Source organism: Thunnus maccoyii, chromosome 7 (assembly GCF_910596095.1).
Source record: "Thunnus maccoyii chromosome 7, fThuMac1.1, whole genome shotgun sequence".
Taxonomy (NCBI): Eukaryota; Metazoa; Chordata; class Actinopteri; order Scombriformes; family Scombridae; genus Thunnus; species Thunnus maccoyii.
The window spans coordinates 16477861-16490865 of record NC_056539.1 but is presented as its reverse complement, the minus strand read 5'-3'; the positions used below and the strand labels follow the sequence as shown (position 1 = coordinate 16490865).

Below are 13005 nucleotides of genomic sequence, written 5' to 3'. Positions count from 1 at the left end.
GGTTCCTTTAATTGGGGCTGGTTTTACACTAGAGACCGGGTGTGGTGAGTTAATAAAGAGACTTTTCTGTGTCTCAGAACTAGTCCATGCAATACTTTTCTATACTTACCACGACTGACCATGAAAACAGAGGTGAGGCAGTGAAGGAATGGGTAAATGAGTCACACTGAAACCAACCTCTAAATCTCTGTGATTGCAGATCTGGAAGGGACTGGACAATTTAATCATTCAACTCAGTTCAAGTACTTTGTGTTTAAAAAAAAACAAACAAAAAAAGAAACCCAGTAATTTCAGATCTGAAAGCAGGAGGTAGAAGGTCATGGTTCAGAGGGCGCAATGATCCAAAAATACTCTCATGGTTTGGTTCCATTCTGAGAAATCTCACCCACTTCTCTTTGTCTATTTGACTAGGGGCCTCTGTATGTGTATTAATACATGTGTGCTTACAGTGCTACACGGCTGATGTAAGTAATCCGGGTGGCTAATCAGAGTAGGCCAGTACAAACACCTTCCTGTGCTCTATCACAAGAATAATAAACGTGAGGAGGGAGAGAGATTATCACAGCTACAGAAAACGATGGAGATTACAGTGAGGGAAGAGAGGGAATGCAAGGTAAAGGGCAACTTTGCTGTACTGTGGTGTATCGAACTTCCTCTTAGGAAACACATCACTTGCTATTTTCATATTTGGAGAAGCAGGCATTACAACATTTGAGAAGCTTGAAAAAGTACACTTATCACGTTGATTTGAATTCAACTGTATTACATAGCTAAAAAAAGATCAGCTTTTTTTGTTAGATGGGAGTAAACTCAGAGAAGGGAGCAAACCAGTCTATCTACTACCCAAAACCAAACACATTTCCTTCCTGCTTGGCCTCATGTCTTCATTCCTTTCTCCTGTCCACCAATTCACTTACTTCTTACTCTCATAGCTAGCAAAGATGTCTTCAAAGGCCTCTAGAGGGCGCTCCTCTGAGTGATCAAAGTAGAAATCGAGCATAGAGGCTCGTCTGTGGAGGGCAGAGGGAGAGGAGAGAACCGCACACACTGGGGTCACCAAGAGGTGTAGGGAGGGACAGAAAATGTGTGTGACTGAGATGAGGTGAAGGAGGATTCATCTGTCAGGGTGTTTATGAATTCAGATCAAATAAGCTACGGTAACTCTGAACAGTGTTTAGGTGTCTGACATTGTCCCTCCTCATCTCATCCAGTGCCACAGGGTAAAATGTGGAGGTGCACAGTTCAAAAACCATTTCAAACACTTCCTTCAACAAGGAATATCAAACAGTTGTTCCTGTGTAGTTTATAAGTGGAGGAAAGGTTGCAGCTCTATGAAGGCTGAATATTATATTGATCCGATTTAAAATAATCAGTCTGTGTTTCACGAAAGTGCAATGTAACACAGTTATTAACCACAAAGTAAACAGCACCGACACTCTGCCTCCACGTCCAAAAGTGCTTTGGCAGACAAGATCAAGACCTCCAGAGGAAAAAGATCTGACGGTTAGAAAAAACAACAAGGACAAAGTGAGACAAGTTTCATGGTTTCATATCAAACATAAATGTTCTTACTTGTACATTCTTTCTAATGGGGCATTGGACCGTTGAAGCTCTCCTAAAGGAGTCCTGGAGACCGGACGGACAACACCTAAAGCATAAAAAACACATTTAATACACATTATTAACGAATGAAACAATGCATGAATCATAAAAATGCTTTCTAGTAGAATAGAGACTGGTCAGAGTCACATGACTGCAGCAGTTTTTGTTGTTTTGGTATTTGTCTAAACTTTATTAATCTTGTTAATCCACATAAAAAGGCTCCTACGTCAATGTTCTACGTCTGAGAGCACCAAAATAGCCTGGAGGATTGAGAATTGCAGGGAGAATGTCAAAATCTCCTAAAGTGTCACGTTTCTGACCTCCATATTTCTCTATGCACTGACCTGAGAGGCTAATTACAGAACAGAGAAACAGTACTCTGAAGTTGCGGTATACACTGTACAAGAGCTCTAAGAGGCAGTTATGGCATAACACTTCTCTGTAGCACTAGACAGTAAATCTCTACAACTGACGTGCAAAAAAAACTAATTCAGCCCAATTCAGATACATATTCATGCTTTGCATGATAAAATATGTTTTCAAGGATCATTTTACTCAGAATGGACTGACCGCATTACACTGATAATGTACCTGAACTCTTGGCGGCCCAAGAGCGACCAGCCTCGTTGAAAGCAGCGATGCCTCTGATGGTAGCGCGCAGGATGCCCCAGCGAAACATGGCCACAGGGTCCATGCCAATGAGCTGCCGAACATAAGCGCGGTCGCTGCTCCGCAACAACGCCACAATGTCTGGACGCATGTGGTCTGTGTTTTTCTCTCGGAAATCCTGGAGAGGTTAAACAGATCATTGAGATTACAAACGGCACCACAAACACACAAACAAGAGGTCAAGGACATGTTTGAGTGTAACTAAGTGTAATTCTTTTGTTAACATTTGATGGAGTTATTATCACGTTACCGGCTGTCTTCTCTGTGAACCCTCCCTCTTACCTTGATTTGATATTTGACTTTCCCAGCAAAGTGTCGAATGACGAAGGCAGGCTCCATGACTGGTGTGGGAACAAAGTATTTGTTTCCCCGGTGTTGCTGCTTGAATTTGGCCAATAATGTCTCATCTGTGGCATGGGGAAAGCTGGAGCATGAAAGAAAATATGTGACAGATTAGTAAACAGCTTCAACTGAATCAACACAAGTTTCATTCCTATCCGAAGGCATGAATGAAACGCAATAAATTGTCTGTTGCTGTTCTTACCTGCTCTCCTCATCCAGCAGGTAGAGCAGGCCGGTGGGCTTCTTGCTGATGAGATGGATACAGCCCACATTGTCTGTGTAGTCGATGTTGTGCCAGGTGATTCCCTCTGCTTGGTACTCCTCCTGCATGTGGCAGGACAGAGCATGTCAGTGAACCAGCTCATTAAAAATGAAATCAAACAAGAAAGTTCAACAATCCCACTGTTGATCTTTTTACCTGAATCATTTAACCTACTGGAAAAATGACAAATGTGTATGCCAAAAAAAAAAGCAATAGTATACAGTTTTCAAAGTTAAGTTTGACTAAATAAGCAAATGAATTTAACTTTAATATATATTGCTATTGTTTCTTCTCCCTTTAGCGATCAGGAAATCTTCTGGCGATGTTATTCCATGTCATGTGAAATAATTTGGGGGAAGACAAACAAAACAGCACTGCTCACCTGCTCCAGATTGAAGATGTGATGGTTGAAGTAATACTGCAGCTGCTCGTTTGCGTAGTTGATGCAGAACTGTTCAAAGCTGTTGGTCTCAAAGTCCTCAAAACCAAAAATGTCCAGGACACCGATGGACAAACACTGGAAAACAAGACCGAAAACACCAGCTGAGCACTAGTGAGGAGCAGGAAGGGGAATGCATGACGATAATCAACCAAAGTTGTGTATGTTTGTAAATATTTTTGGGTGGGTGCGAGCGAGTGTTTGTGTCTCACTGGGACAGATTCCTCCATGTCTTTCTTGTTAAGCAGTGCGTGATTGATGCGTAGGACGATCCAGTCGAACAAGGCGCTGTACAGAGATTTAGCCATGGAGTCTCTGGCTGTGATAGCCTGATGTGAGAGGAAGAAGGAGGTAGAGAGGGGCATGATGAGAGGTAGTTTAATGGTGTACTTTTAAATTAGACTACACTACAATAAACTGCAAAAAAATACGGACACATGTATGTACCATTTACACAGATGAACAGGGAAAAACTGAGGACAGCAAAAGACTTGGTGTAGATGTAGATACAGAAGCGGGAACACAAGGCCACCAATTAACGTGCAGTTGGACACTTCTATAGTAATGACAGGTTGCAGAGAAGGTTTCGTGGCTGGTGCCTACCTCAGATTGGCTGTAGGGGAGGATCAGCTTGTCATTGACTGTCACTGTTTTCCTCTTGGTCAGCGCTTCGACCAGCAACTCCTCTTTGACCTGAGAGAGAACACACACACGTACACACACATTAATACTGACAGTCACACATGTCACACAAGCCTCACACAGTGAAGTCAAGTCAAGTCAAATTTATTTATATAGCGCATTTCATATGACAGGTGTAAACTCAATGTGCTTAAAACAAGTAAAGATCACACATGACAAAAACATATAACATTACATTAATATTACATGTATAAAATAAATAAGATAAAACATAAAATAAGGTATGTTACATATATAAAAACATATAAGACAACATATAAAATTAGTAGGTGAGAGGGTATTACAATAAGAGAGTAGGGTAAGAAGGCATTATAATTATTTTTATTAAAAGAAATAACAATGATAATACTGTTTTACCCATTAACCTAACTAAAAGTTTGCAAAAAAAGATATGTTTTTAGTCTGTTTTTAAAGGAAGTCACTGTTGTAACAGGCCTGAGTTCATGTGGTAGAGAATTCCAAAGACCATAATGACTGAAGGCACTATGAGCTGATTTATAGTTTATTCTTGGTATAGTGAGGAGACCTTTATCTGATGATCTCAAGGGTCTGTCTGGTGTGTATTCAGTGTGAAGTACAGTCACCCAAACAGCATCAAACATGCATAAACACATTTGTTACCTTTAGCAGGTCAGAGAGAGTAGCTAGGACCTCTGGCGGCCCCACATCCAACCCTTCATCTCGGCCTGTTGACTTCCTCCTGTAGGTCACGTTGCCCAGATACAGGATGGCCGAAAGCACAGAAAAGATCCTGCAACACAGTCATATGACACATGCAGGAACAATGCTACACATGCTGCTCTTCAATCTTATCATCTGTTTATGTTTGGTGACTGCGAAACTGAAAAGAAGCATTGTATCTATACGCTGTCTCTGATAAACTGCTACATTAGCGAATTACATGCAGCTATTGTTGTGCTTTTTGTGCTCATAAAAGTCTCTTTGTTGTAATTTATATTGTAGGTAATGTGACTCAATCCCCAGACCAAAAGACTTCCAGAACAGAGTGGAAAATTGCTTAGGGATGGATTTCTGTTTGTATTTCCTTTCAACAACAATACAACAATTCCTTCAACATGTCTGGAAGAATATTAAGTTTCTTTTTACATCATACACTCTACACAAGAAGTGATCGCTGATCCACTCACTGTTTCTTGGTGGCTGGAAGGAAGCCAACCATCTCCATTGCCTGCTGCAGCCTTTCGAAGTCATGATGCAGATCCTCCTCGTCTTCTATCTTAAAGTTTTGCTACAAAAAAAGAGAGATAGTTAGTAGGTGTTTATGAAAATGTGAAAATGAGAGAAAAAGAGCAAAAATTGACCAAAAAAAAAAAAAGTAAAGAAAAGAGATGGATGAAAAGAGCGGAATAAAAAATGAGGGAGAGAACAAAGAATGCTTCATTAATATGCAGTACACATGTGCGGCTGGAAGCTGGGTGTATACAGAAGCCTATTCAGCAGAACCCGTGTACCTTTGTCTCAATCGATTCCTTATTCTGAAACAAAAATCAGAAAATGAAAAGCGGAGGTTTTTTTAAAAAATTATTTTGTCACTCAATTTGAAAAAAAAAGGATATCAAAGCATTTTCTGATACGAAATAGTATTTGTAGAAAAAGACATGAAATTCCATTTATTCATTTGCAAGTTTCATTTTTCTTGGTAAGGAACCCCCTATTAAGGGTTAATACTAAATCTAACCCTTCAACATCATGAACAGCAGCTAAATCATTGATAGTTCAGTTATAAGTAGGCTGTGTCCAGTCTATAAATGAGCACAGAATAGCCCACACAGAATAAGTGCAACACAACAGTAGTCTGCCAATAATATGTGGGCTAATCTCCAGACTATTTTATCAAAGTTAATAGCTTATCCACACCCATGTAATTTCTCAAACTCTAAACTTTTCCAACTTCAACATGAATTGGCTGCAAAATGATCAGACATCCTCTGTTAATATATCACATCCACTAATCTGTCAGCAGCAGCCTCATCCTGTGGCCAAATGAATAATCAAAGCTATACAGCAGTTAGATCTACAACAGCACATAGAGGACTCCACCTATCTACTGTTAAAGTTGATGGTGGCGCTGTTACACTAACAGAAGTGTGGAATAGGTCTGGCAATGCACAGTTTGTTATTGATTATTTGGTTGGAAAAATTCCTACTGATAAAAGTTGCTAACAATTTATCCTCTCAGGTGGAAAAATGTCCTGTTCGCAAGAAATAAAAACCTTGTAGGCTAACCTACATGTTAACAGAACATAGGCTATGGTTTAGGAAATGTTAACTGAAAATAATAAATGTCCTCACACGGCCATAGATCCTATTGACAGCCAATAATTGCCTGCAATAGCCTAATTGCTTTATGATCATAGTTTATCAAATCTCGTCAAACATATCTGCCAAAATGGAAACCAAAAAAAAGCCCCATTTTTCATTTTCTGATCTTTGTTTTAGAATAGGAAATCAATTAAGATGAAAGTACACGGATTCAACAGCTTGACGGTGTTCATGAATACCAGGTTCACACATAGTGAATTACAGTGTTATCTTAAAAGTCAAATCACATACACACCAACAGGTTAAAGTTCATTAACAGGGTTGCAAAGTTATTCTCTAGTGTGTAGAACAGACTGAAGAAGACAGAAAAACAAGCCAAGTGTAAAGATTTTTGTTCAGTTTAGATCAAACAGATTGACACACTGTAAACTGTTGGACGTGATGGGACAGGGGAGCAGTACTGTACCTGCTTGAGGTAGAAGTATTCTTCAGGCGGCAGCAACTTAAACTCCTTCCTTTCCTCATCTGAAGCTCCCAACAACAGATAGTAAAACACGTGGTAATTCCTGGAACAACAACAACCCACATTGTTCATGGCATGCATTGTTTACATAACGCACTCTCATGAAGTTATTATTGCATAAAAGTTTCCTTCAGATTGACTGAACAAAGTTCACTGACCGATTAATTATTTCTTATTTGCATCCATCATTTCGTTTTTTCATTATCTTATGTAGACATGAGCTTGTTCATGTTTATGGTAACAAGTGAGGGGTCATTTGGTGATAAAACAAGAGTCAAGAATAAAATGTCTGGAGCTCATTGATGTTGATATCAGTTTTCCACTTGTGCTATCGGTGGGCAGGTAGCTGATAGGCGCAGAGCTTTGTTGTAAAAGTACACAGGAGTAATGAGTTTCCACTTTTATCACTAAGAAACAATGACATCATATAGTAGACTCACGTCCAGACTAGATAGCCAAGATGTGCATTTGTAGGCTGGATGATCAACAGTACACTGTGCAGGCTGGAAGTAGCCTGAAGGTTACAGAGCGGAAAGTGACTATTTTCCAACACTAGCTGTGAAAATTTGGACAGGAAACCTGAATGAGTAACGCTCTTCCCCTAAAAAAAAGTATGTTTTCATACAAGGCATCAACCACTTCAGCTGAGCTGCTTGGAGGTAGATTGTGGTTTTACAGACTAACGCCCATGACTGCTTGTGTGTATCTGTATCCGCATGAATCTAAAAAGAAGAACATGAGAAAGCCTTTCTGTGTAAATTACAGATCATCACCACCTCGTGGCTAGGGCTTTGCTGTATCTACAATCAAAAGTCTATTCATAAAAGTCTGTTTTTTTGTTGGTTTCACTCATAACCGATTAAACCGGTAATCTGTCTGGCTCCTCTTTGACTCACTTCATCAGTAATACATATCACACTGCAAATCAAACAGCAGTGGAAGATTTGCTAACTCCCTGAGCACTCTGACTGTGTTTATCAATTACCAAAGCCCAAATATTTGTTTGCATATTAGTCACACAAGTCGCAACAGATCGGTAGTCTGGTGTGTAGCGAATGTCTCAGTGAGTAACAAAGGCTTGCACGACATGACGCTAGAGTGAACGATGACACAGTGTGAGGCTGTCTCTCTCAGAACTAACAGACGGGAAACTGATTTTCTTCTTTATCATTTGTTTGTATAGCAATAGTTAATCTTTAACTCACACAAACAAGATTTCAGGTCACATCAAATTAGGCAAAACCAAACCATGTACATGGCTTTACAAATAAAACATATTTCTTTGGTTTTAATATGATCCTTTGCTGCTACATTCGAGGTGTCAAAGAGTGACTTCTACCTACTGTATGTCCACAATAAATCAGTGGGTAACAATTCTCATCTGACAACGGACACGTTTAAAATGCTACTAGTAATGAGACATGTAGATAAAGAGCCATTAACATGATTAACATTTGAGTGTGTGAGTGTTCAGGCAGATGAACATATAAAGTCAAAGGCTAAAGGCTGAAGCCTACAGTTGGACTTCATATCCAACCATCAGAGACTCCTGGGGGAAACTCCTCATGTTTGTACAGAGGGCCCCATGAAGGTCATAAGGGGTGAAGGGTCAAGACCCTGCCTGTCCCTCCTCACCTCTCGTTCTTCTCCCTGGAGACCAGACGAGACTTCTCCAGGAGATACTTCTCCACCACGGCCCTAAAAACAGGAGAGAAAGAGAGGGGAGGAGCAAAAGAAAACAAAAAAAGGGAAGAAGAAAAACAATGAGCATGAATCACTTAACACTAAAGGTCACTCAGCTGAGTGTGTGCGCGTACAAGTGTGTGTGTGTGTGTGTTTTCAGGTCATATGTGAAAGTGGACTAATAAAAAGAGGGGAGAAGCAGTGAGGGCAGATGGTCGGAACAATCAAAGAGTGAACAAAGCGTTCAGATACGGTCAAATGGATGGCGTAGCGCATCACAGAACACATAGCAGCACACACACGGACAACAAGCACAGACAGATTTTTTTAAATCTATTTTTGTATAGTGAGAGTGTAAAAGAAGATATTAGGAAGGCGACTGCAGGGGCTGCAGAAAAAGTAGAGGTATGCTTTCAGACCACTGCAGTCATGAGATATGCAATTTAAACAGTAGTGGTATTTACACACCACTCAAAGCCAAGGCCGTAAAGTTGTCTAAATCAGATTTTATAAGTCAGTGTTGTTTTTTCTATAGTCAGGCAAAAACAACACTGACGCCAATCCTCATGACACACTAAGAATAGAGCTGCGCTGGGAGAAACATAGTTGTGTCCATCTGCTAAAACTGCTGCGACCGCTACAGACCCTGAGACAAAGCAAATAAATCTACTGAATATATCACATACTAAATATTCTATTTTTTTGTTTCTCAGAGAAGTCTGTGCAAGATAATAGTGAAATATTGAAGCACTGCAACTTCTAGGCAAAGGCAAAAAGTTGTCTAGTATGGATATTTAAAAAATGTTAGGGCAATGTTTGTTAGTTGTCATGGCCACAATGTAAACAGGATGAAGTTAATCTTAAGTATAAGTTGTAGATGTGTAAAGATGTATATGATGGTTTGATTGCACAGAATCCAAAACGGATTCCTCTGGCACACCCTGAGAAACTGACAGGAATTCAGATTAGCCCGTATCTACCCTCACAAACACACACACACACACTGATGTCTATCTGAAAAACAACTCTAGAACCAGTTAAAGGCATCTCTTACAGGCGTCAGCCGTATCAAAGGCTTTTGATACGTCTATGAATACTACTGCTTTGTACGGCTTGATGCTGCATCTTCTTTAAAAACTTAGGCTGTATTCAGACCAAGTCAGGCGATGTGGCCCGCAACCGCAGGGTTAAGTGGAGGTGTGTGGGGGTGTGGGTGTGTTTATTTGTGCCAAAGAACGTAACCGCTGTGAAACAATCATAAAATAACGTTTATTGATCTGATTCACCGGTTTTCTCACTACCAGCACAACCTCTCTTCATTCACTGTGTAGCTCACTTGACCACAGCTGCTCTCCCTCTCTTTTTCTCTCGTCTTTTTTAAAATGAGTCAGGAAGCCAACAGCAAACTTTACTTTTAACATTATCAAATGAAGAGAAATGTCCTCCCCTCCTCCTAGTAATGTCTTTTTATCTCATGGCAGAGTTTACAACTCTGATCAGTCTGATCTCAGGCTGTGATTGGCCACCGCAGCCTTGAGCTGCAGTGACATCGGGTTGCATTTCTTCAAAAGTTGACTCTGGCTCAACTTTCCGGATGCAGTCTGGTGCGGTGCCGCAGCGGCCAAAACGCCCACAGCCAAAATGCACTACCCCCATTCAAATGAACAGGAGGACTGACGTTTTCGCCGCACTGCCTGATTTGGTCTGAAATGGCCTTAAGCAGAGGTCTCCCACTGAACTTCTTGTAAACAGTCCAGCACATTTCAGGAGCAGTTTCTAAAAATGGTGCACTTGGACAATGTCTGCCATGAGGATGGATGATAAATGAATATGAAGGGCCACCACAGGACACAAAGTGAATGTAATGGCTCCCCTAGAAGTGAGAAAGTTTTCGTGTGCCTGTAAGGGCAAATCTAATTGAGAACAATCCCCATCAGAAGGAATGTGGAAAGCAAAATACAGAGGAGCCGACCAACATACTGCCTATATATCTGTCACCGTGTACTAAAGAGGTATGAGATGTCTAACAACACACACACACACACGCACACACAAACAGACAAATGCACTGTTCCATGATTACAACACATACATACATGTACATACTGTACATGTTTGTGCTCTTTCGCTCACACACACACATCTCCTTTTCACACCTCCGCTAAAGTGTGTGTTCCTTTTCATCGCTCTGCTTCATGTCGCTCAGATCCCAGTGAGGAAGGATTAGTGCAACAGAGAGCCACAGTGAGAGAGAGAGCATAAAAAGATCCCGTCTGTCAGTTAGTCAGTCCGCTCAGAAAGCAGAGCGGAGCGGAACAGCAACCCTCTCTTTGTTAATCTCCTCTATTGACTGTCTGAATGGCTGCCACTGGAGATGGAGAGATAGACAGGCAGCCTTTGTTAAGTTTACAGAGCAGAGCTGTGATGGTCCTCTGAGTCCAGTACATTACTGAAGGGAAGCAGAAGGCTAGACTAGCGCTTATGGTGGTGGTAGGTGAGTATATTACAGTTTTCAGCATTTCCTTGTCTAAGAGGGTTCCTTTTTTTCCACAGAAAAAAGCCTCGGACAACTAAAAACCAACTCTCCTGATTGGATGACAGACTCTTCTCAGGGTAAGCAATTCAATAGAGCATGATGAGACCTGGTGCCATTAGGGGATAATCAGGTTGGGGATGCTCACTTACTGTGAATTCAGCAGCTGTCGCCACAGGCATCTACAGGTTTCAAATCAAATTTTATTTTCGGCACAGAACACTTAATACATACACCAGCGTTCATGTTCAGTTCTCATCCTGTCTGAATATTATACTGAATGTTCTCTGCAGCCCTGCGGCTTTTGACTCTTCCACAACATGACATGATATCTTTTATAAGACACTGTATCGAGCAGCTGTTCCCCTCTCCTCATGAGGAAATGAGGAAGTGACACAGCTGACCAGACTTTGATGCAGCTTCTAACCAGAGTCTGACTGCTGAGAAAAAGGAAGGACATGCTAGCGGTTGAAAGTTTCAGTCCACAGACACACACACACGCACACTCCTACACACACACACACACACACATGAAGAGGAGGAACTACATGACCAGCCATAAACAAGCAAAGAGGAAGGTAGACTAAAGAGAGGTAGAATACTCCATTGACAAGCTACAGGAAGAGGATACAGAACGCAACAACAATCATTTATATGTCCCTGTATGGTCTTGTCCTGAGGATGAAGACAACGTAGCTTGACTTGGCTTTGTGTGAGGCCTTATTGAGAGAGGTTGGTGGCAAAGATTGTATAAAAACATGCATCTGGTGTTAATTACTCACCCTCTGACCACTCCACTCTCCAGGTAATTAACCTGGATGAATTTACCAAAGCGGCTGGAGTTGTTGTTGTGGGCCGTCTTGGCGTTCCCAAAAGCCTGGCAGAGACAAAAGAGGAGGGAGGGGGAAAAATACGAGGATAAGTTTAAGGGAAATTAGTCAAAAACATTAATGCAACATTAATGCGTCTTTGGAAAAACTACCAAGTAACATTTATGAAAGTAGATCCATAGATATCATCATTTCCATCATCATCATCAGTGGATAATCAGGGTGGGGAAACCGAAATTACGCAATACAAGTGTCTAACTTTTTGCCAATAGATCAAAGAGGTTATTGATTTAGATGTCAGATAACAAAAGATCAAAAACAGAGAGAGAGACAGAATGAAAGCTTGACTGTTAGCTCATTGTTGATGTTCTGAAACTCAATTACTCAATTCTAAACTGTTTTGATGAGGTGCAATTGGGTGCAAAAACAAAATCAGTGAGTCTACCTTCAAGACAGCACATATACCCTAACTGAAGTTAACAACAACAAATGACCATGACAACAAAGCAAATCTATAATCCAGGGGTTAAATCTTGTTTTTAAACAGCAGCTGAGACCGCAGAAGGGGGCGGGATTGTGTTCATGAGAGTGTGTGTGTGTGTGTGTGTGTGTGTGTGTGTGTGTGTGTGTGTATGTATGCTTAGGTGTTTGTGTGTAAATTGGGGGTCCTAGGAGAAGGCAAGCATCTGCAACTCGTTCTCCCCTCTTGCCCTCCTCTCACTCTCTACCCATCCATCTCTCTTTCTGTTCTTTCTTCCTGCAAGACCTTCTCCCTCCTTCTCTTATTCAGTCTGTAGTTGTAAGTGTGTGTGTGTGTGAGAGAGTAAAAAAAGAGCGAGAGAGCATAGGTCAGTGATGATAAATGAGACTGGGACAGCCGCTCTGTATAGCAGTGTCAGACCAAACAGAATCAGAGAGGACCAGGGTTTCTCTGCAGGTCTCAGGCTATTGCTAACCCAGCCAGGGGCACATAGAGCCCAGCCACCAGGCCTCGCTGAGAGGCCCCACTTATTGCATTGATACGGTAACAGAAGCACTCTCTCTTTTTTTTCTTTCTTCATGATGCACATGCTCACATGGTTACAGATAGACAGATACAAACAGAAACACAACAAAAGGCCACCGCAGGGGAAGTTG

The 13005-nt window shown here is 41.2% G+C and overlaps 1 protein-coding gene across 5 annotated transcripts in view; it reads right to left on the bottom strand.

The window, feature by feature from the left end:
- The window catches only part of LOC121900142 (unconventional myosin-IXb), a 61236-nt gene that overhangs the window by 14079 nt on the left and 34152 nt on the right, over window positions 1-13005 (bottom strand). For all 5 annotated transcript variants that reach the window (XM_042416169.1, XM_042416168.1, XM_042416170.1 and 2 more), the window contains exons 5-17: window positions 11821-11915; window positions 8458-8520; window positions 6766-6865; window positions 5165-5265; window positions 4638-4767; window positions 3918-4007; window positions 3527-3643; window positions 3258-3392; window positions 2816-2937; window positions 2554-2695; window positions 2194-2389; window positions 1573-1648; window positions 918-1010 (exon numbers count right to left, since the gene is read on the bottom strand). In XM_042416169.1, coding sequence (XP_042272103.1) covers window positions 918-1010; window positions 1573-1648; window positions 2194-2389; window positions 2554-2695; window positions 2816-2937; window positions 3258-3392; window positions 3527-3643; window positions 3918-4007; window positions 4638-4767; window positions 5165-5265; window positions 6766-6865; window positions 8458-8520; window positions 11821-11915 — 1460 coding nt within the window. The remainder of the gene's footprint in view (window positions 1-917; window positions 1011-1572; window positions 1649-2193; window positions 2390-2553; window positions 2696-2815; window positions 2938-3257; window positions 3393-3526; window positions 3644-3917; window positions 4008-4637; window positions 4768-5164; window positions 5266-6765; window positions 6866-8457; window positions 8521-11820; window positions 11916-13005) is intronic.